This window comes from Drechmeria coniospora, chromosome 01, assembly GCF_001625195.1.
Source record: "Drechmeria coniospora strain ARSEF 6962 chromosome 01, whole genome shotgun sequence".
In the NCBI taxonomy this organism is placed as follows: Eukaryota; Fungi; Ascomycota; class Sordariomycetes; order Hypocreales; family Ophiocordycipitaceae; genus Drechmeria; species Drechmeria coniospora.
The window spans coordinates 9311492-9332055 of NC_054389.1; the positions used below are offsets into that span (position 1 = coordinate 9311492).

Consider the following 20564-nt stretch of genomic DNA (forward strand, 5'->3'; position numbering starts at 1 on the left):
GGTCAGGAGGAGCGGGTTCTCGGCACTTGTTAGTACTGTACGTACGAAGAGGTACGTGTAAGTACTTCGGAGTGACGGCTGCGCAGCCACATGAGGCCCCGCTGTGTAATTACAGTACACACTACAAAGATACTACTCCGCAGGACAAGGAGTACTCTGCCCTTGTTACTGATGGGTGATTTTGCTTGGTGGTTGCTGGTCCTTCGCGAGGGGGTTCGATTAGACTGGAGGTTACGGTGCTTGGACCAGGCACGTATCGACAGATTCACCGAGGAGAATGCGTCTGCCAAGTGATACCGTCTAATGCGTGAGTGCGTGTACATGCACATGCACATGGTTGTTCGATCTACCATGTAGAATTAGATCTAGTGCCGCCTGGAATAGTAGGCGCCATGAATCATACAAAATCGCCGAGATGGCTGAGACAAGTCAGTGTGGCGTGGCAGGCGATTGGAAACTTGGCACCAAATGCCCCGTCACAGCAGCATGCGGTTGGTTGTATGCGGTTGGTTGTATGCGGTTGTATGCGGTTGTACATGTACGTGGTTGTTGTGTTGGCACTTTTGGAGAACCTGCAAGGTCTCGGAAGTTGACTGTGGCCTCGGTCTGCGTTACTACTCCTAGTGCCTATTTCGTAGTAGTGCGATGCACATGCGCATTACTTGGCACGGCATCACCATAGCGTACGAAGCCTTGACCATGTCCCGTTCGTTCTGCATGGACACGGCGGACTGGTCGAGGTGGCACCTTCTTCAATGGGCTGATAACAAAGCGGACAAGGAAGCGGGCAAGAAAGCTGACGGCGAGACATCGTCCTCAAGCCAGGCCGAGGGGCCTGAAACGAAGCGGACCAGTCAGCAGACGACTCCATGTCGATCCCTCAGAAAACGGTGGCATATGCCAACCGCTTCGACCCCGGACAGCAGCATGTCCATGCTCCAGACCTCCGTCCGCGACCCGAGCCTCGACCGACGTACCCCCTGGTGAACAGCCCAAAGAGCTGCCTTTCTTCCGCGAAACATGTCTTCTCGAAAAGACACACGTTCCCGAGGAATTACATCTCCTTGACCGACCACCAGTCATCTCCTTGACCATCAGCCAGGACAGCTGTTCCCATCGACGACGCGTTTTCTCGACTCACCAGAAGGATATCTCCGGTTGAGCTCTACTCTCGGCCACCCAAACGCTCAAGCAAACTCCCCATCGGCCAAGCCGACGCAGTGTCCCCGCCCGCTCTTCTCTCTCGCCTGGCCCGTCTTCCGACATGGCTTCGGCACCGTCGGACAACGGTCATGGCCGCGTCGTGCCCCTGCGTGTCATCGTCTGTGGCGTCCACCGCACGGGAACCGCCAGCCTGCGTCGCGCCCTATGGCAGCTAGGCTTTCACGACTGCTACCACATGCATTCACTCCAGCAGAACCTGTCAGACCACCCCCAGAGCTGGATCCGGGCATTGCAAGCGAAGCGTGCTGGCAGCGGAACCTTTGACAAGGCGGACTGGGACCACCTCCTAGGGCACTACCAGGCCACCTGTGATTTGCCCGCCGCCCTGTTCAGCGTCGAGCTGGCCAAGCACTACCCGGAGGCCAAGGTCGTCATCCTCAACCGCGACCCTGGGAGGTGGTACGAGAGCGTGCTCCAAACCGTTGACGTCGTTGTCAAGCCAGGCTCCCTGCTCGATCGCTTGACCGACTTGTACTGCTACGCCTTGGACCCCCAGAGGCGACACTGGATCAATTTTCTCCGTCTCCTCTTCAGCGCCGACCTGGGCTTCGACCACCGGGCCGAGAAGGAAAAGGCGGTGAGCTGGTTCAGCGGCCAGTACGAGGAATTCCGGCATGAGATTCCCGCCGAACGAAGAATTGAGTACCAGATCCGTGACGGATGGAAACCGCTCTGTGACCATCTCGGCGTTCCCGTACCCATGATCCGCAACGAAATGGGCGAGCTCGTCGAAGCCCCTTTTCCGCATGTCAACGAGCGCGATACGTTTGCCAAGGATATCAAGAATCTGCAACGGCAGTCGGTCACACGCGCCACCGCCAACATCATGGCAGTCGTGGGCAATATCGCTGTCGCAGGGGCCTGCGTGTACGGCAGTTTGCTGCTGTGGGACCGGATTTGCGCATGAAGACACTGTCGGAACGTGTTTTTGCATCCTGATTTGTTGATAAAACTACCATTCCTTGAGCAAGAATTTCGAAAATCTACGTATAACTCCCGGTCTTTTGTGTCGGTGTGCCGAACGTCTGGCATCGCATCAGGCGTGTACGACCCTGAACTGCGAAAGTCACAATCGGGCGCTCTCGGTTCGATCGATGCATGCCATTCCGTGTCAGGCGGCTGGTGGTGGACCATCGGCTTGACGGCAACGCATCGGGATCGGAAGACGTGTCTTGGCCATTCCTTGCCTCGAAGGATTCGGAGGGCACGAGTTCGATTTGGAGAAGAATTGCAAATTGGCCACTTGAACCCTGCGTCATAGGGCTGCCATCCTTGAAGCCGGCACCCCACTTGTCTTTCATGTCGTGCAGTCGGAAAAAGAAAGCGTGAATCTCGGAAGTATGTCGTAGCAATCGATGCGCTTTGCGAACACCAAACTAGGCCCTACCTCGGCGGGGGCTGAATAGCTTCACCCCCTTGAATGGAGCGACCGCATAGGACCCTGCTTCGTGGTCCGTTCCCCAAAGGCCCGTTCCAAGCTGGTCGTGTACCAACAACCCTGATAAGTGTGCCGCACAATTAATTTTGGCCAAAATACTCAAGAAAAGGCCACGAGAGAATGGTGCTACGCCCTGCGCAGTGGGTTAAAAAAGGATGGCGAAAATGGGATTTGAAAGATCAACGGGTATATTGGGAGAGAGCAGTACTGATTGCAATTGACAATTATTAATACCTACCGTCACTTCTGCGAGAGATCGAATTAGAATCTATAATCTGTAACTACCCTACAATTTGATGGGCGAGGGACGACGGAGGTGGCCGATCACTGCGAATCAACCAACCGAGCGTAGATTTTAGTAAGTTTAGTCCTTTACCGATGGGAGTGCCTTTACTCGGAGTAAGACATCATCTTAGACAAAATTCCTGTGCGGACTGACGACATGCATTGTTTTGTATGCAAGTCATGTCGGGTTGACTCAGATTGACTCGGATGATATATGGCATCTGGCATCGTGCATGCTCTACTCCGTACTTCGTACGAGCTTCTACCGCCGAAGGAGATGGATGGATTTTCTTTTCAGAAAGGGAAAATAAACAAGAAAGCGACTTGGGCTATCGCGGCCCGGATGACGGACTTTCTTCGCGCGTGTAAGTACATACCATTTTCGCCTCCAATCCCGAAGCTCACTCAAGACCCCTGTCCGGCTTGGCGTTTGATGAACCGTCTCATGTACGACGGCGGAGCATCATGTGCAAGGACCACTGTCCTCCATACGGAGCTCATGCACTTACATTTACATGCATGAAGCACCTGGTCAGCAAGACTATCGGGTATTCATCCGTCCCTCCAGATTCCATCTGTATCGTATGACACCCGTTGAACGCTTCCAAAATAAAAAAAAACAGCTCGACTCCATTCCTTCAGCACTGTCAGTTTTATACTATTTCACGCTCGGGGGCCATGCCGTCCTCATACATACTGGCGCGCTGATGTTGAGATTGATATACACAGATGACTGTGTCAAAAACCCAACTACACATCATTATCGTCGGGGCCGGTCTCGGCGGCCTTGCCACCGCCGTTTCTATTTCAAGATCCGGCCACAAAGTTACCGTTTATGAATCAACGAGGCAACTCTCCGAGGTCAGTTGTTCGCATCGCAAATAATCAATGCGTAAATTGTTCACCCGCAAGTCGACAACAGGTTGGCGCCGGCCTGCAGTTGACGCCGAATTCGACGAAACTTTTGCAGCAATGGGGTATGCCGGACTGGATGTGGGCATCCGGAGCAGAACCCGTTACCTTCACAATGCACCGCTTCTCGGGTGAGGTTTTGACGCAGGAGGCCAACTTTGGCAAGAATATGCGGGCACGGTTCGGCGCCCCGTTCATGGATATCCGTCGCATAGACCTCCAGCGTGCCCTCTTTGAAAAAGCCCAGAAGCTCGGCGTGTCCGTCGTGCTCGGCGAGAAAGTTGAGGTCGTCGACCGCGAACGTGCTGAAATCATCACCGTCTCCGGTCGTAGGGCCACGGCCGACCTCATCGTGGCGGCCGATGGCGTGCGATCGCAGTGTCGGATTAGCCATGCGCAGGGACCGGATCTGCCGTACCCCACAGGCGACATGGTCTACCGAGCGGTGCTCAATTTGGACGGCGTCACCGATGACGCGCTGCGAGAGTGGATTAGCACTCCGGCGGTGCATATCTGGCTCGGACCAGAATCGCACGCTGTAGGTTACTCCATGCAATCCGGGTACGGCTACAACCTCGCTTTCGTCGCCCCGGATGACCTCCCTGCCGGTGTGGCCAAACAGACCTGTCCTGTGGATGAGGCGAAACAGCTGTTGAAGAACTGGGATCCGGCCCTTATTCGACTTCTTGACACGGCAGAGTCCATGGAGAAGTGGAAACTGATGCGTCGTATGCCTTCACATTGCCATGCCAGAGTATGTCAAATTTAGGGATCACCGCTAATTTCATTGATTGCACAGGTGATATGCTCCCAACATGGGTTAACGACAAGTCTACCTTGGTATTCGTGTAGGTTGATGTACCCGAAATAACACAATGAATTTCTCCGCAAATATCTGACAGTCTCAGCGGCGACGCGTGCCATCCTATGTTGCCTTACCTTGCCCAGGGAGCCAACTCGGCGCTTGAGGATGGCGCAGTTCTCGGGCGCCTTCTCGGCCATGTGAAAGAAAGAAATCAACTGCCACATGCCCTCAAGAGGTACGAGAAGTTACGGAAGTCGAGAATGGAGAAGATCGTTGGCGCAGCAGCCAAGCAGGTACGTAGTAATTTCCCGACTTGTTTGTAGTCTGTTCGCTATTGCCATACGCGCCAGATAATGGGAAAGGGTGAAAAGGGACCCTGGCTAATGCATCGTGGAATTAAAGCGTGAGAATATTCACTTGCACGATGGTCCTGAGCAAGAAGCTCGCGATCGGGTCTTTCAGGCTCAGCACCGCAAAGAACTCAAGGGTCCGTCTCCATTCCGATTGGTTTGTCCGGAGGCGCAGCAGTGGCTGTTTGGATACGACGCCTACCAGGAAGTTGAGGCCTCGATGAATGGGAAACCGTTCGAGAACGGAATGGCGACTTCAAATTGAGGAATATTGGCCACATGAATGGAACAATTTGTATTGCAGAAGTAGCGGCGGTCACAAGGAATGAAGCAATTGGGTATAATCAAACATGAGTATGCTTGGGCATTTGTGTATTGATTGCCCCTTTCTCTTCATCTTCAGTGAACTGTTGCCTCACACATGACCCTGCGTCGTTTCCATGCTATTCTCGCTAGCAGCAATTCCATGCTCAACAGGAGCCGGAGACGACATCCATTTCCTTGCCCATAGTGCACCTCTCCCAATCTGTTTGCGGGCACCTTGGGCCTGCTGCCGCTCCACCCTGTCCCTCTTTCTCGCCCTGTACCTCTCCAGCTTTGCATCGTGCGTATCATTTACATCGTCGACACCAACATCCTTTCCAGGAGCGAGCAACTGATGAGTCCAAATGCTTCGCACATGAAGGCAGGCGCATAAAATCCACAGAGGAACCAGAAGGACGGTTAGGATGGATCCAGCAACCTTGATACCTTTGCTCTCAAGCGCGTTGCCGACTTGGATGGTTGCAATGGCCAAGCCAGCGTTGGGAAATACAAAGGCCCACCACTGTAGAGAGAACTTCATCTTCCTCGCAGCCCGAATGATGGACAGGGTCGACAAAGCTGAGAACCAGATGGCGATGAGCCATAGAAACAGAGCGGTTGGCACTGATATGGCGAACCAAACGTCGCCCACGGCGAAGGACTCTTGGACACCAAGAAAGTCGGGCGGGAGATGTTTTTTGGCCATTTTTCCGAGGGCGAGAAAACCAGCACAGGTATAGGCCGCCGGACCGACTGAAACATACATGCCAGGTCGAACCGAGGCCGGGGGCATCGAGCCGTGGATGAGTCTCGTCAGATAGACTGTGTAGATGAAGAAAGCAAGGATCCAACCTAATCCCTGACCGGCGATGCCGGCGACAATGAGGTGGATGCCAACATGCTGCGTCTGAGACCTAGCAATGGCAGCGGAGAGGACGCCGGTCATGAGCAGCGGATACGCCGGCAAGATCCATGATGGCATAGCGTCGGTGAGTGTTAACCTCTCGTCGTGGAAGATGACGTGGTATTGAAAGATGGCGACAAGAGTTGCGGACGTGAGGTAGGTCCAGAACAAAATGGCCAGGACGTGAACGAGCCAGGGCCCTGTTCGCGGAACCCCGTACACCTGCATGCCGTAGATGATGAGAGCGATGGATACCCATACACTGCCGAAGAAGAAGCTTTCGCTCGGATGGTGCAGGCTAGTGATGAATGCCCTCGGTTTTCGAACGAAGCGGGCGACGACGAGGGCGAAAAAGGTGCAGAAGAGGACGAGGTTGAGCAGGTAAAAGGCGGTGCCAATGGCAACAAGCCCCCTGAACGTGTATGGCTGCTCCGAGAGGAGCATAGCCATCACGCCCGTACTCATGCAGACGGAAAACCAACCCCATGTGATGCGAAGCGAGCGCTGGGAGAAAGAGAGTCTTGGATCTCGACCATGAAGCCCAAAACTGGGATGGGTGGGCGCGGAAGGGTATTGTCGGGTGTGGGCATCCGGTATTCCAGCCTCGATGTCGTGCTCGATGGTATCGCCACTTATTTTAGTTTTTTGCCCTCCTGCTGTCATTGAAACCAAGTGTTGCTCCTGCGTGTTGACTGGTGCGCGACTCATGGTAGCAGCTTGTAGATGCGGCATCTTGCTCAGGATGGCGGCTGATGCCAACTGAAAACATGTTGAACTTGGATCAATGTGGAATCCAGGCCAAATGATCCTTTTATGAGCGAGCGATGCCGAGAAGAGAGCCAGATTTTCATCGCCATGAGCAACTGTAGCCTTCTACTTCCGGTGAGGAAGTTGAAAATTGGATCCCACCTGATCGGGGCCAGCCAGCATGCGTCACTTTCGTCCTCATCTCTTTTCTCCCTAGTTTGCATGACGCAGAATGAGCAGGTCAATAGTATCAGTTGGTTTCAATGACTGGCGCAGTGACTAAATGGCTCTGGAGTTACAAGAAGCTTCATCAGCGTATTTGAAACACCATTTGACGACGAGGCAGTTCGGTACCAAATGCGGCCCAGTTACATCAAGACGACTGAGGAGAGAAAGAAATGGAGCAAGTTGAATAATAAAAACTCGGCCTTCTTTTTATCGACGACTACAATGTGTGAATTGCTATTACTTGTCGCCGACAGAGTGACGAGCCCGTATCAGTCACAGTTGCAAGGATCGATGCCACAGACGAGGCCGCAAAATAAATGGTTGAAAATCACAACGGCCATGGTCTAGATGGAAACCTGCTGTCTCATTTGTTGCTCAGCCTGAGAACAGCCTAGTATTCTCTGTGCATATCCTAAGCGAGGTAAGCAGCCGCGTCCGGCTGCGTGAGAGACGATACTTGGCACGGCGAGTTCACTTTGAGAGTTACTTGACACTTCGTTCTGGTGATGTGATACACTTCACCATGTCCATACTTTTTCATGTTCACCATGGTCAAGAGGAATTTTAAGGAAAAGCTCGGGGAGACGGGTAGGAGTGTTGTCGGACATACGAAAGCTGAAGATGACCAGCGGCACCTTGGTCCAGGATTGTAACGGCAACAGAAGGCACACCTTCTGGCCGAGATGGCCCCTCCTCGGTACTCTCAGGAACCCCGGCGAAGGCGATGAGCCGACGACTACTAGATGCGTATTACTTGCATTGTCACAACTTCACTTGTACTCAGTACAAAGTTCTCATCATTGACTGCGAACCGTGTGGTACCATCTTATCCAACATCCCCTTGGCCCATTACATTCACACATGCGCGTACATGCATAATACAGAAGGCAAACGACGACACGTCACATTACGAAAGAAGAAAATCCCGCAACGACCCCCGCAGCTACTATCTGTGTGCGTTGGCACTTTGGCCAAAGACGTGAAAGATCCCGTCCACTCGCCCCCCGATGGTCCATGACTCCATCATTCCGGATCGACGACCAATCACTTCCCTCCAATCCAACACATACAGCATATAATACATGGAACCCGCCCTGAGGTGCTATTCATGCAGCGCAACTCTATGCAGTGGTACACCATGTAGAGCAGCTGCGGAAATCTCGTGCTCATGTGCAATAGGTCTATCAGCTTGGGGAGTCTACCCAACGTGGGAGCACCGTTTGCAGATCTCGAGCATCGATCGTCGACAAGTCACAACCCCCTTCTGCCGTGTTCTCGTACCATCCCGTCATGAGACGATGAGGTTTGGTGCATTCCATAGCAGCTAGGGCTCTGCTTGCTGCGGGGTTGCGCCATATGTTGACGCCTATAGTTGAGTCAGAAGGCTCCTGGCCGCAGCAAGCGGGTGCTGACCTATCCGTGTAACACCAGTGGGATATGAATGTGCACGGACAAGACAAGGCTTAGATGGATTAACGATAGTGCGTATTCGTAAGACTTGATTCACTTCGGCTGCCATACATGACAGGAGCCGTTCAAGGCAGCAGTTGTCACATTGGACTTTCTTCCCATCCTTTAAAAAGCACGACCCTTCCCATGGTGGCCGCAGGAATAGGGCGATTCATCAAACGTCAAGGTACTGCCTCCAATTTCGGACTGGAGATCCCGCACTGTCGCACCGGGGTTGGGTCCGGGGATGGTATCATGAGTTAGTGCTGAAACATGGTGAGCGAAGACGACAATCTCGAGCATGGCGAGCGGGAGAGGGGAGCAAGAGGGGACGCACGCCGCATGTTTTGCACGAGCAACTGTCGCAGTTGCCGGAGCAAGAGCAGCTAGTGCATGAGCTGGCATCAAGTCAGCATCTTATTCTATATTTGGATCGTGCGTGCCAGTGCCACATCTTTCGACGCTTGTTTCGTCAAATCGGCACGTACCAGGGAGACATTCTGATTCGTGCTGTCACGTCCCGTGTTTACTAATTGTATATTGCGTATATCCGAATGCTATGATGACGTTGAGGTGGAGGGGTGAGTATCGTGGAGAGCGGGAGCCGCTGGGATGATGCTTCTTATACGTGACCTTGTCCGCCCATACTAGCCATACATCCTCGCCAAAGAGGTGCCTCCTACACAACCCTGTCCAATGATGCCAATCGGCGCGTCTGCGGCCGCACTACGAAGCTGCCATTCCTATATGGGCCAATTACCGATGCATGGCATCAACCTCACATATTCCTCCTCCATTCATCCTCATGTCAACGTGAGGGTGACGTTCCGCCGAATTAGGCAGCTCCTGGGCTTATCTTCACTACTTGGTAGGCCATCATGAGGGAGGCCAAGTCGTTTCCATGACATAATCTGGACCTGCCGTTGCATGCCGTTGAAGCAGTACCACACTGTCAGACACGAATAAACCAGAGGCCAAACGGCACATGGAGTTGCGTGCGGTGCGACGTCGGATAGCTTACAATCATGACAAAGGGCAAGACCATCCGTTGTTGTGATGGACAGTTGAATTCGTATTATAAAAAATACTACTGTCCTGGCTTGCTTAACAAGTCTTTCATAATAGGTTGCTGTTCGTTGCTCACCCTCCCGTCATGCTACAGCAAATGATGATCAAGGCGATAGAGGGTCGTACTACATCAAACTTGGCCATTTAACACCAACTGTCTTGGCACTTGCCCCGACGCAAATTTGAAAAGCGAGGGTTGACAGAAAGTGTAAAAAAGGGAGAGGGGAGGGATGGATGAAGACCGCAAGATGTCGAGCGCCATCATGATGATCGTAGGACGCCCCTTGGCAGCACGCGGATCGAGGACGCCCCCCCCCTGTAAGCTCAAAAAGCCTGCCGAGGCAAAGTAGAAAGGGCACAGCTACCAAAGTCAAATAATGCCGAAACGCATAGTCTGTCGTAGTTGTCAAGGAGCCAAGGCCGGCACAAAGGATCAAAATGGACCAAGACTTGTGTACGAATCCTGCTGTTCTACCAGAGGTTCCAATGCGTACAATATGCACCTCCACTCACGCACACTCTCATTCAAGGACGTGCGTATGGTAGCATCGCCACAGGGTAGCAGAAAGCGTCATTCGTCGTACGCCTCTCTGGGAGGGGAGCCATGAACAGAATCCAAGTGGTACACCCTCGCACTTCCTCTTCCTGTTTCTACAGTGTCTCCTTCGGCTTTTGACCGAGCGGCCCTGCTGATGGCCCAGGCTAACAAAACCGGCATTGGTATAACGAAAGACTCCAATGCCAAGGTCGCACGGCATATGAATGGTTCATCACGAGGCGCATGGAGACGCCTCTCAGAGGACTGTTGGTGAAGCTGCCCAGGGCTTACCGTTGGACCGATTACATCGGTAGGCGTCTCATCAAGACTGATTCTGATGGATGATTTGTTAAGATTTTCATTATTATCCCGAGGAGAAACCCTTTACAAAGAGGTTGGCGTGAAGTATTTTAACCACGTACTTCGACATTGCCATGAGCCATTTATTGGTGGTAGAGTCTACAAGTTTCGTCGAGCATTCCTGGTGTCCCCCAAGATCCTTCATCACCGTCGCTGGCCTCTCCATCGGCAAACGGCAACATTGTCAAGGGCTGCGCGTTAACCTTGTTCAGGGGATGAGTATTGCAGACTACTCGGCGCTGCGAGATTTTCGGCACACATGTTACCTTATAAAGGGGTCAAGTAGTAGTGCATGGGGTGAACAAATGTCAAGGACAGGAAAATAATTGGCTTCGAGAACACTACTAGACCATACGAGACTAGTATCAGATATTCCAAAACCTGTCCCAGCACAGTTGGCTTCCTTCCCGCGAGCGTCATGCCACTACCAGTTCTCCCCTGCACAACTGCAACCTCTCATCACACCTGTTCGACGGTTGGGTTTGACGACCGCCAGTCGACGCTCAACCTCAACCTTCTCTTCACGGCCTTCCATGCCTCGACGAGCGCAACGTATATAGCGACGCATCCGAAAACGACGCCCCATTGCCATGTGAGCCCCTCGTGCTTGAAGACAATGGTGTTGAGGTAGGGTATGTAGACGATGGGAAAGGTGACGAGGAAGCCAGCGACCACGGCCCAGAAGAGGAAGCGGTTGTGGTAGACGGTCTTGAAGACGGAGCAGGGCCCCGCCCACCGCTCATCCATGGCGAAGAGGCTGCGTCGGAAGTGCTTCACCTCCCAGGCGGTGACGAGAAGCAGGAAGCTCAGGGTGGCAAAGGTCGTCGCACGGGCTTGGTAGACGCCGTGGCACAGGCCGTCACCGGCGCTGCCGTCGTTGCAGCCATGAGGCAGAGGGTGGTAACCGTCGCCGGAGGCGGCGTAGGCGACGAGCATGAACGACGTTAGACACAGCGAGCCCATGAGCGTGCCGTACACGAGCTGGTCTCGCACGAGCTCGAGGGTGAAGACGCCCGACTTGAGGCTTCGAGGGGGACGCTGGAGAATGTCCGGCTGCGCCTCCTCGAGGCCGAGGCCGAGAGCGAGCGGCGACGAGGTCACGAGGTTGGCCCAGAGAATCTCGAGCGGGGAGAGGGGGAAGACGGGAATACCCTCGTCATCCTTGAAGGCGAGCCCGATCAGCAGCAGAACGACCTGCGCCAGGTTCGACGTGAGCAGGTGCAGGAGGAACTAGCGACGGTCAGCGTGTGCGGTTCGGGGTAAAGAGCGGCAAAGAGCAGGGGGCGCCCTACCTTTTGAATGTTGTCGGCCAGCCGTCGGCCTTCCTGGATGCCCGTGACGATGGAGGCAAAGTTGTCGTCGGTGAGGACCATGTCGGACGCCTGCTTGGCCACATCGCTGCCTCGATCGCCCATGGCGATGCCCACGTCGGCCTGCTTCAGCGCCGGCGAGTCGTTGACGCCGTCGCCCGTCATAATGCAAAAGGCCTTGCGGCGGTGCAGCGCCTGGATGACCCTGACCTTGGTCAGGGGGCTGCACCTGGCGATGACGAGCGGAAGCGATTCGAGGGCGTCGACCTCGTCGTCGGTCAAGCTTCCGAACTCGGCGGCCGACATGACGACGTTTCGGGCCGTCGGCATGGCATTCTTGGACAGGATGCCGACCTCGTGGGCGATGGCCGTCGCCGTCTTGACGTGGTCGCCCGTGACCATGTGGACGGAGATTCCGGCCTCGCGACAGCGACGCACGGCCTCGGCCGTCTCGGGACGAGGCGGATCGTAGAGGCCGGCGAGGCCCAGGAAACGCAGGTTGCACTCGACCTTGGCGCGGTCCTGCACGTCGTCCTCCGGACGGTCCCCCATGACCTTGTTGGCGATGCAGAGGACGCGCAGGCCGTCGGCAGCCATGGCCTCGGCCTCGTCGTGGATGGCCTGCTTGAGCTGGTCCGTCTCATCGAGCTTGGGCAGCATGACCTCGACGGCGCCCTTTGTGTGGACGAAGCGGCGGCCGTCGGTTGGGCCGTCGTAGACGACGCTCATGAGCTTGCAGGACGAGTCGAATGGGTGCTCGGCGACGAAGCGATCCGACGACGTCTTGTTCCTGCCGAAGCGCAAGGCGAAGACCTTGAGCGCGATCTCGGTCGGCTCGCCGACGGCCTTCCACTCGGCAGGCTCAAAGGCCGTCGTGACGCTGCTCGAGTCCGTCTCGGGCTCCTTCTTGCCGTCCGTCACGGTCGCGTTGTTGCAGAGGACGAGGGCGTTGAGGAAGGCTTCGAAGCAGGTGTCGGCGAGGGAGGCGGTCCAGGAGACGACGCCGCTGCTCGGGTCGTAGGGATCGGCGGTGTCGTCGACGGAGCCGACGAGGTCCTCGCGAAGCCAGACCTTGCGGGTGATCATGCGTCCCTGCGTCAGGGTTCCGGTCTTGTCGGAGCAGATGTTGGTGACGCCGCCGACGGCCTCGAGGGAGGGCATCTGGCGGACGATGACGTGGCCCTTGACCATGGCCTTGGTGGCGACGGCCATGGTGACGGTGAGGACGGCGAGGAGCGACTCGGGGATGACGGCGACGCCGACGCAGATGCCGTAGAGCAGCACGTCGTCGGTGATGTCCCAGAGGCTCGCGGAGAAGACGATGACGGCGAGAAGGATGGCGAGGGTGAAGAGGAGGAGGGCAAACTTGGAGAGGGTCACCTGTAGAGGGGTTCCCTCGAGGCCGAGGATGCCGCGGAGGCTGTGGTAGGCGCCGAAGAGGACTCTCGTGACGGCGTCGTCGCCGCGCCGGACCCGTGGCTTGCTGCGCAGCATCTCGGCGATCTGGCCGACCTCGGTGTCCATGCCGGTCGAGACGACGATGCCGGTGGCGCGTCCGCGGGTGACGGAGCTGCCCGAGTAGGCGAGGTTGACACGGTCGCCGACGGGCATGTCGGCGTCGGCGAGGACGGCGTCGGGCTTCTTGCTGATGGCGACCGACTCGCCCGTGAGGTGGGCCTCGTCGGTGGAGAAGTTGATGCCTTGGACGAGGCGCAGGTCGGCGGGCACGACGTCGCCGGTGACGAGGGAGACGACGTCGCCGACGACGAGCGTCTCGGCCTGGACCGTCTCGGCCTGGCCGTTGCGGACGACGTTGCACTTGGGCGTAGACAGGGCGTAGAGGGACTGGATGGTCTGCTCGGCACGGTAGTCCTGGATTAAGCTGGTCACGTCAGGTCCCGTCCACGTCCGACGGCGGCGGCGGCGGGGGGGGGGGGGGGGGAGGCACGACGTACCCGACAACGATGTTGAGGAGGATGACGGCCACGACGACGGCGCCCTCAATGAAGTCGCCGATGCCGAAGGAGAGGCCGGCGACGGCGATGAGGATCACTGTCAGGGCGTTGGCGACCTGCTGGAGGAAGATTTCCCAGACGGACGGGCCTTTAGCCCCCTTGATGGCATTCGGGCCGTCCCGGGCAAGCCGGGAGGCGACCTCGTCGTCGTTCAGACCATCGCTGGTGTCGGTGGCGAGCTGACGAGCGACGTGCTCGGCCGAGAGCGTGTGCGGATGGGAGCAGGCTGGCTTGTCATCTACCGCCGTGGATGACGGTGACGACTTTTCGTCGACGGCTACTTTTGCACGCAGCGCTTCCTTGACGTCCCTTCGATCGGGCCCCGGTATAGGGGGTTTGTCGTCTGGGTTGGCAGCAAGGGCCGACGGGTCCGCAGTGGAGTTGGCGTGTTGTGCACCATTCGTACTAACGTTGACGGTTTCTCCCATCGAAGTATGCGGCGTTACGTTGAAAGGAGTCCAACGGAGCGGGAGGATCTAGCGAGAGGCGGGAGCGTAGGCAATCGGCCTGGTGGGAGGTGGAACGGTGGGAGGAGGAGGGGGGGGGTGCGAGTCGACCAAAGGGAGAGGCACGCGCTCGCAGATATTTATTCGACGAGAGCTGGAGGGAGCGGTCAAGGTTCACGACGACCATCACGGCCATGGCCACTGCGGGAGGGGAGACGAGGAGTAGGGGGAGGGGGGGGGGGCGGGCAGGGGGAGGCGAGGAAGGGAGGGACCGGTCCTTGCCACGTTCCTTCCAACGAAGCGATGACCCCGCGGTTGGGCAACGCCAAGAAAGATGGTGATATTGACTTTGTCAGGCCCGTTTGATGCACATGTCTGGCTTCCTTGCCATGCATGCTCATGGCTTGGCTCGCTTCTGTCTCCTGCGGCATCGGCAGCCATCTGCCTGCTCGCGCATCCAGAATACTCGGTGCAGATGCCTATTCAGGGTTCATGATGAATGACGTTCTTGCTGACTCTTGAGTGCGTAGGGATTCGACATGTCCCGGAATGCCCCCCCCGCTGCCGATACCTACCCGCCCGCCTGCCACCCGATTCGATTGATACGATGGCCCGGTGCAAGCTAGCACGGACGAAGCAGGTACCTGACGAAGCTGGTGGTGGCCTGGGATGGCCTGGGATGGCTCTGGGATGGCCTCCGATGGCCTGGCATGGCCTCCGATGGCCTGGCATGGTCAACCGACGACCTCGTGACGCTCATTTTGTCGTCCCGCCATTGGCGAGCTTCACCGTGGCTGTGTCGTCGATGGCATCCGCCGACCTGTCAGCTCGCTCCCCAGGCCACAGCAAACCAGCAGGGCGGCCCCGGCTAGTGTTGTTCGTGACGCCGTGCCTCCTTTCCCATTCGCCTCTCTCGCCGGCGGCCAAGCCAGCCAAGCCAAGGTCCGAGGGCAGGTCGAGGCTAGCCCCCATGGCGAGCATGCCCCGCATTCGCAGCCTTGGTCCCATTCGTCGTCGTCGCCGCTCGCCACGCTCAATATCGTCGCTACCAGCCTCTTGGCACGCGTTGGCCACACCCGATTACGTACCGCCCTTTTCTCTGCAGCCCTTGTACTCCTCACCCGCGTTGCCGCTGCCGTTGCCAAGAAGGTCGCCTCTCTGATCGGTCGGGATCGGGGAACTTGGCACCCACGTAAGTACTGCGCACATTCTGTACCCTAGGCGCCGGTCCGTGACTTGTGTTCGTAGCCCCCCAGCACAAGGGTGTGTGCACTCGTAGGGAGTACGAACCCCGTCGCTCCGAGCAATGGTTGCACGCAGCCGTGTCGTCGTCGTGCGCCCAGACTTTAGAAGGGCATAGCGACGACACTCTCCGTGTGGGCGGGCTGGCGGACCAATGCGTTGTCAGATGCACCGGAGCCCAGCAATAGCAAGGTACCTGTTGGTTGTATTATTCTTGGGTCAAGTGGTCCGTGCCTGCGCATACTGTACTGTACTGTACTGTACTGTACTTATACTGCGAGTAGGAATTGCTTCCTGTTGTCGTAATACGACCAGGCACTTGTACCACTCTTGTCTCCTACACGCACATGTATTATTACAATTTCCTCGGCAGCCGGCAGCCTAACTCATTGGTGTACTAATATGTACATGTACTCCGTACGGACCATTCCGTCCATTGGCCCGCGATCTGTTGGCGCCTAGTCTGTCACGCCGGTACCTACTAACCTAGTACTGTAGCTACTACAACTAGTGACATGTACTGGATCAATGCCTAGGTACCTGGTATACTCCGTACGCTGGTAGGGATTATCCACTGGTACTTGTACACTGCAGAGGTACCTATGATGAACTACAGTACTTGTACACTTATTGTACATGCCATATGTTGCACCTGTAGCTGTACTGTATGGTGCACTCGCATGCACACTACAAGTAAGTAATAATAATGCAGCACAAGTGCTTGTTCTCCGTTCGCCTTACGTTTACAAGTGCCACAAGTGCCACGAGTACCTACTTGGTAATTAGTTGGAGCTTGGCCTGTACTTAGAGGGGCAAGTCGCTCGCTGCTCCCTAGCCTCTGGGCCCAACTTGCTCCGCCCCGCGCTAGCAGTTAAGCATAATGAGCAATGCGACCTGGCTGCTTGCACGGAGTACTCCGTAATAACGGGACTCCATGACGGGAACCGAGGGCCCAGCTGTCTCCCCTGTCCCTCGCACGAACCATCCCACATCCCCCATGAACGATCAGAAGCTTCGGCACCAACCAGCACTCGCTTTCAGAAGCAAGCACCGGCACACTCCAGTCTCGGAACATTTCGCCACCTCGGCTGTCCTGTCGGCTGTGTTCAACACCACGTCAGACATGTCATGTCTGCCGCAACGGCCGTGCATGTCGGGCATGTCGGGCATATCCATTCACCAATGCCGTCGGCCCATCCGAACTGGCGCCAGTGTCTGCATTGTCGAGCAAATTCTTGCGCTTGTATGCAAGCCTGATTCTTGCCCTCGTATACAAGCATTCTTGCCCTCGTATACGAGCGTGAATTCGTCATGGGGCCGTGCTGCTGCCAAGAGCCTTCCACCATCGACCTTCTCCCCTGGGACCTCCGTTCCCTGCTTGGGTCTCGTCGCCATGGCTCCGCGGAGCCGCCGTGCATGTCGCGGCCCCGGTCCAGCGTACACCACGTGTGAGCCGTGCATCTGTGTGCGGTCGGGAGAGACTCGTTGCCCCTCCACTGCCTCCACCAACCAGCTGGCCGGTTTCCTGCCGCAGTGCCGGTGCGGTGGACGTCTGGCTGTGTAAGGAGACGATTCAGGCTCCCCGCGGTGATGACAACGTGGCAGCTTCTTTCGACGGTCAAGTTCCCCCATCTCCGGTGGCATCGCATGGCGCCGTGGCATCCGAAGGGTGCACGCTCAGCCGAGCAGGTTGATGAACGGCTCCGGCCACTTCCCCCAGACCAGTGGTCGGTCGCCTAGCCTGCCGCCGACGGGAGCCAGCACCCTGACCTTGCGGCGCTCCTCGTCCACGTCGGACACGTATACGAAACCCATGACGTTCGCCGCCCGGATCGACTCTGGCGGATCCTTGTTGGCGGCGTGCATCACCGTCAGCGTCCAGTGCTGCATCAGCGACGAGGGCTCTTCGCGGAGGAGCACGTCTTGGCCGTCGCCGGCATCTGCACGACGGCCACGAGTTAGCAAACGAAACGGCGGCGAGAAACATTGCCAAGGACGGTGGCGGGGGCGGTAGAAGGGGTGGGCGCACCTTCCGACACCTTGTAGATGGTGAGGGTGTCAAAGTCGACCTGCTGGATCTGCGGGCTAAGCGTTCGCCGAGCGTCTCCGAAAAAGTATTCCTTAATTATCTGCTCTCGCACGTGCTCCATAAAGGTCTCATCCCGCTGGGCTGCGCCGTCCAGGCGGTCGAGGGCGACGACGTTGATGGCCTCGCCAAGGCTCGTCGTTTCGGTGGCGAACCGCGTCGCGAGCTCGGCGTGCATCGGTGCCGAACCCATGACGACGACAATGTTGACTGCGACCCGCGTCAGCAACCCTGATTTTCGCCATCGGCTCCCGACACCTGGGGCGTCGGCCCTACGTACTGCTCAGCTCTTCGACGATGTGAGCCAGGAGATCGAGCCCGAGCTTGCTCTCCTCGCTCACGCCCATGCTGTCGACGATGACGCCCGACGTCCGGACGAGGCTATCCTCGGTCAGCCGACCGCTCACGGAGCTGGCCAGCTTGCTCACGAGGTCCTTGTACAGCGTCGGCTCATCCTCGGCCTTCCTCCGGCCAAAGTGGTGGACGAGCGGGAGCTTGACGGGCACGGTGCTGGGACCGCTCGTCGGCGTGCCGCCCCAGCCGTCGAGCGCCTCGGCATCGAGAATGGTGGCGAAGACGCTCGCGCTCAGCGTGCCCGGGAAGCTCAGCATGCCCTCGGCCGGATCCGCGTTGACCGTGATCGGCTGGCTTCCCGTCCGCGTGGCGTAGCTCGTCAGAGTCCGCGCGAGCGTCGTCTTGCCGACGCTGCTCGGGCCGGCCACGAGAACGCGGGGTCCCTCGCGGCCATCCCTCGCGGCGGCGGCCCGCAGCTCGGCAAGTCGAGCGTGGAGGTTGATGTGCGCCATGGCAGGGTTCGCCGTCGCCGTCGCGTACTCGGCCGTGGATTCCTCGTCGCACCGGCCCTCGAGCTCGAGTTCGCATCCGTGCCAGGTGAGGATCCTCGACTTGATGCCGCCGGCGAGCCGGTAGCCGTTGCGGGGCGCGAGCTCGACGCCATCCTTCTCGGCCGTGCCGGTGAGGAGCTTGAGGGAGAGAGTTTTACCGATGGGTACCTGAAAGCGCCATTCCCCCGCTGGCTGGAGGACGAAGGTGCGCGTCGACGAGGCGATGGGCTGTACCGCGTCGTCAGCGATTCATCGTCCAGCGTCCACCGATGAGCTTTCCATCCCCCCCGCTGCCTACCTGCGATGGGATCTGCCCCAGACCTGGAATCGACATGGCGCCGCTACATGAGCCTCGTGTCGTGTCGTCTTCCCAAGGTCAGAAGGGCCAGGTTCAAGGTCGTTCGAGGGCGTTACGGATGTATAATGGTAGTTGATTCTTGTCGGGATACGGGCGAAATCGATGCATCATTGATTCCAGTTGTACGACGATTCCCTTGCAGCTTGTCGACAAAATTATTGGCCACTTGGTTGACCCACTTTAATTTCTTGCCAACGCGTAAGTACTTACACAACTGTACTGCACTGTTAAGTACTCATCAGTACGGAGAACTTACATGTAGATATTACTGCAGTATACTGAGTGCTTAATTGTGCAAATAGTCCGCGCATCTATGACTGTAGGTTCGTACCAGTTCTGTGAATATGTGCCAGCATTACGAAAGTGCGTAAGAAGTACGGAGTCCACCGTACACAAGTCGTATTAAGTACAGTATGTGTGCTGCACTTGTGCAGCAAGTACTGGTACAAGTACAACCTTCCGTAATTTCAGCAGTACGGAGTACTGTTCTCCGTACAATCAATAATACTCCGAATACCTAAGTACAACTACGGAGTGCCCAAGTACAGAGTACTCTGTGCTTGCTCCACGCGTCTATTAAGTACAGGTACAAGTACTCCTCCGTACAAGTAAAGGTACAAGGAAACCAAGCCATTCCTGGACTGCTTCGAGTATTATTATTAACAATTACGCTGCATGTACAGAGTAGGGATGAACGACTCCCTCGTTTTCTTCGTTTCCTTGGTATACAAAGCATCAATGGCAGATCAAGCAATTCCGCACACGAGGCGTCGATCCTGACTTCTACATCCAACTAGCCACTGCCGCAGCCACTTCCTCCCAATGTCCCCTGGCCGCCTCCTTATCCGTCGTCCTCCCCGGGACATCAGGAGGCAAATTTGACCTTTTGCTCGGCTCATGCCAATCCACAATCGTACCCTCCTCTCCATCTCGAAGCTTCCTCGTCAGAGATATTTCCATGGCGTCAACCTGTTCGGTTGGTCAGAGCTTCAGTCGGCCATCGAGGCGACCTCTCTCATTCTTTCCGAAATATTTCTCGTCAGGACACTTCAGAACTTCCAGTAAATGGCATCGAATGCTAGTGTCGTCATCGCTGCGTGTCTCAACCAGAACCGACTCGACTCCCAGTGCTTGCCCACGCGCGACATAGCCGTCCCATTTCCGCGAGACCGATTTTGCCGAATATTCACGTATCCTACCTCTTTGAGCGCGCGCAGGAACGTATGCAGCCTTGGTGTATAGTTGGTCGCCCAGTCGTCCAGACCTGCCTTCCAGTCTTCGGGTGCCTTGAGAACCAGCTGCAAAACTCAGCCCGGGCGGCATAAGTAAATTCCCAGTCAATGCGTTTTCCTTGACGGCGAGCCCAGGTGTGTTGAGCCCACGGACGATGCCGGAACTCTGTCACAGGAGAAAGGCAAATAGAGTCCCAACAAATCCTTGAAGATTCCAAATGCCCTTGGGAAGATGTAACCAACAGGTCCGTCGAGAAGCCTCAGCAGTCGCGGCACAAGTGATGCATGTTCTGGGACTCGCAGTTGGCACGATAAATTAAATGGTCAGAGCCAGAGGAAGTCAGGGATTGGCAATGGAACGGAAGGGTTGGAGAACTTTTATGCGGAAAACAAATGTCTGCCCGTCTGCCTTAACACAG

The 20564-nt window shown here is 56.5% G+C and overlaps 6 protein-coding genes across 6 annotated transcripts; 3 read left to right on the forward strand and 3 right to left on the reverse strand.

Annotated features, from left to right (window-relative positions):
* Positions 1 to 1264: 1264 nt before the first annotated feature.
* On the forward strand, positions 1265 to 2131 carry DCS_02467 (uncharacterized protein; the record flags this gene model as incomplete). Its single annotated transcript, XM_040799794.1, has 1 exon — positions 1265 to 2131. One exon carries the CDS (start codon positions 1265 to 1267, stop codon positions 2129 to 2131), a length of 867 nt encoding a protein of 288 aa, XP_040660677.1.
* Positions 2132 to 3974: 1843 nt separating this feature from the next.
* DCS_02468 (FAD binding domain-containing protein) lies at positions 3975 to 5279 on the forward strand (the record flags this gene model as incomplete). The annotated part of the gene is made up of 4 exons (XM_040799795.1): positions 3975 to 4587; positions 4659 to 4707; positions 4768 to 4957; positions 5067 to 5279. The coding sequence occupies 4 exons, from the start codon at positions 3975 to 3977 to the stop codon at positions 5277 to 5279; spliced, it is 1065 nt and encodes a 354-aa protein (XP_040660678.1).
* A 150-nt stretch (positions 5280 to 5429) lies between these two features.
* Positions 5430 to 6929, reverse strand: DCS_02469 (malic acid transport protein; the record flags this gene model as incomplete). The annotated part of the gene is made up of 1 exon (XM_040799796.1): positions 5430 to 6929. The coding sequence occupies one exon, from the start codon at positions 6927 to 6929 to the stop codon at positions 5430 to 5432; it is 1500 nt and encodes a 499-aa protein (XP_040660679.1).
* A 4141-nt stretch (positions 6930 to 11070) lies between these two features.
* DCS_02470 (calcium-transporting ATPase 3) lies at positions 11071 to 14364 on the reverse strand (the record flags this gene model as incomplete). Its single annotated transcript, XM_040799797.1, has 3 exons — positions 11071 to 11841; positions 11904 to 13803; positions 13877 to 14364. The coding sequence occupies 3 exons, from the start codon at positions 14362 to 14364 to the stop codon at positions 11071 to 11073; spliced, it is 3159 nt and encodes a 1052-aa protein (XP_040660680.1).
* A 625-nt stretch (positions 14365 to 14989) lies between these two features.
* Positions 14990 to 15812, forward strand: DCS_02471 (uncharacterized protein; the record flags this gene model as incomplete). The annotated part of the gene is made up of 3 exons (XM_040799798.1): positions 14990 to 15172; positions 15229 to 15574; positions 15631 to 15812. The coding sequence occupies 3 exons, from the start codon at positions 14990 to 14992 to the stop codon at positions 15810 to 15812; spliced, it is 711 nt and encodes a 236-aa protein (XP_040660681.1).
* A 1489-nt stretch (positions 15813 to 17301) lies between these two features.
* Positions 17302 to 18889, reverse strand: DCS_02472 (uncharacterized protein; the record flags this gene model as incomplete). Its single annotated transcript, XM_040799799.1, has 4 exons — positions 17302 to 17564; positions 17654 to 17920; positions 17991 to 18783; positions 18854 to 18889. The coding sequence occupies 4 exons, from the start codon at positions 18887 to 18889 to the stop codon at positions 17302 to 17304; spliced, it is 1359 nt and encodes a 452-aa protein (XP_040660682.1).
* Positions 18890 to 20564: the final 1675 nt, after the last annotated feature.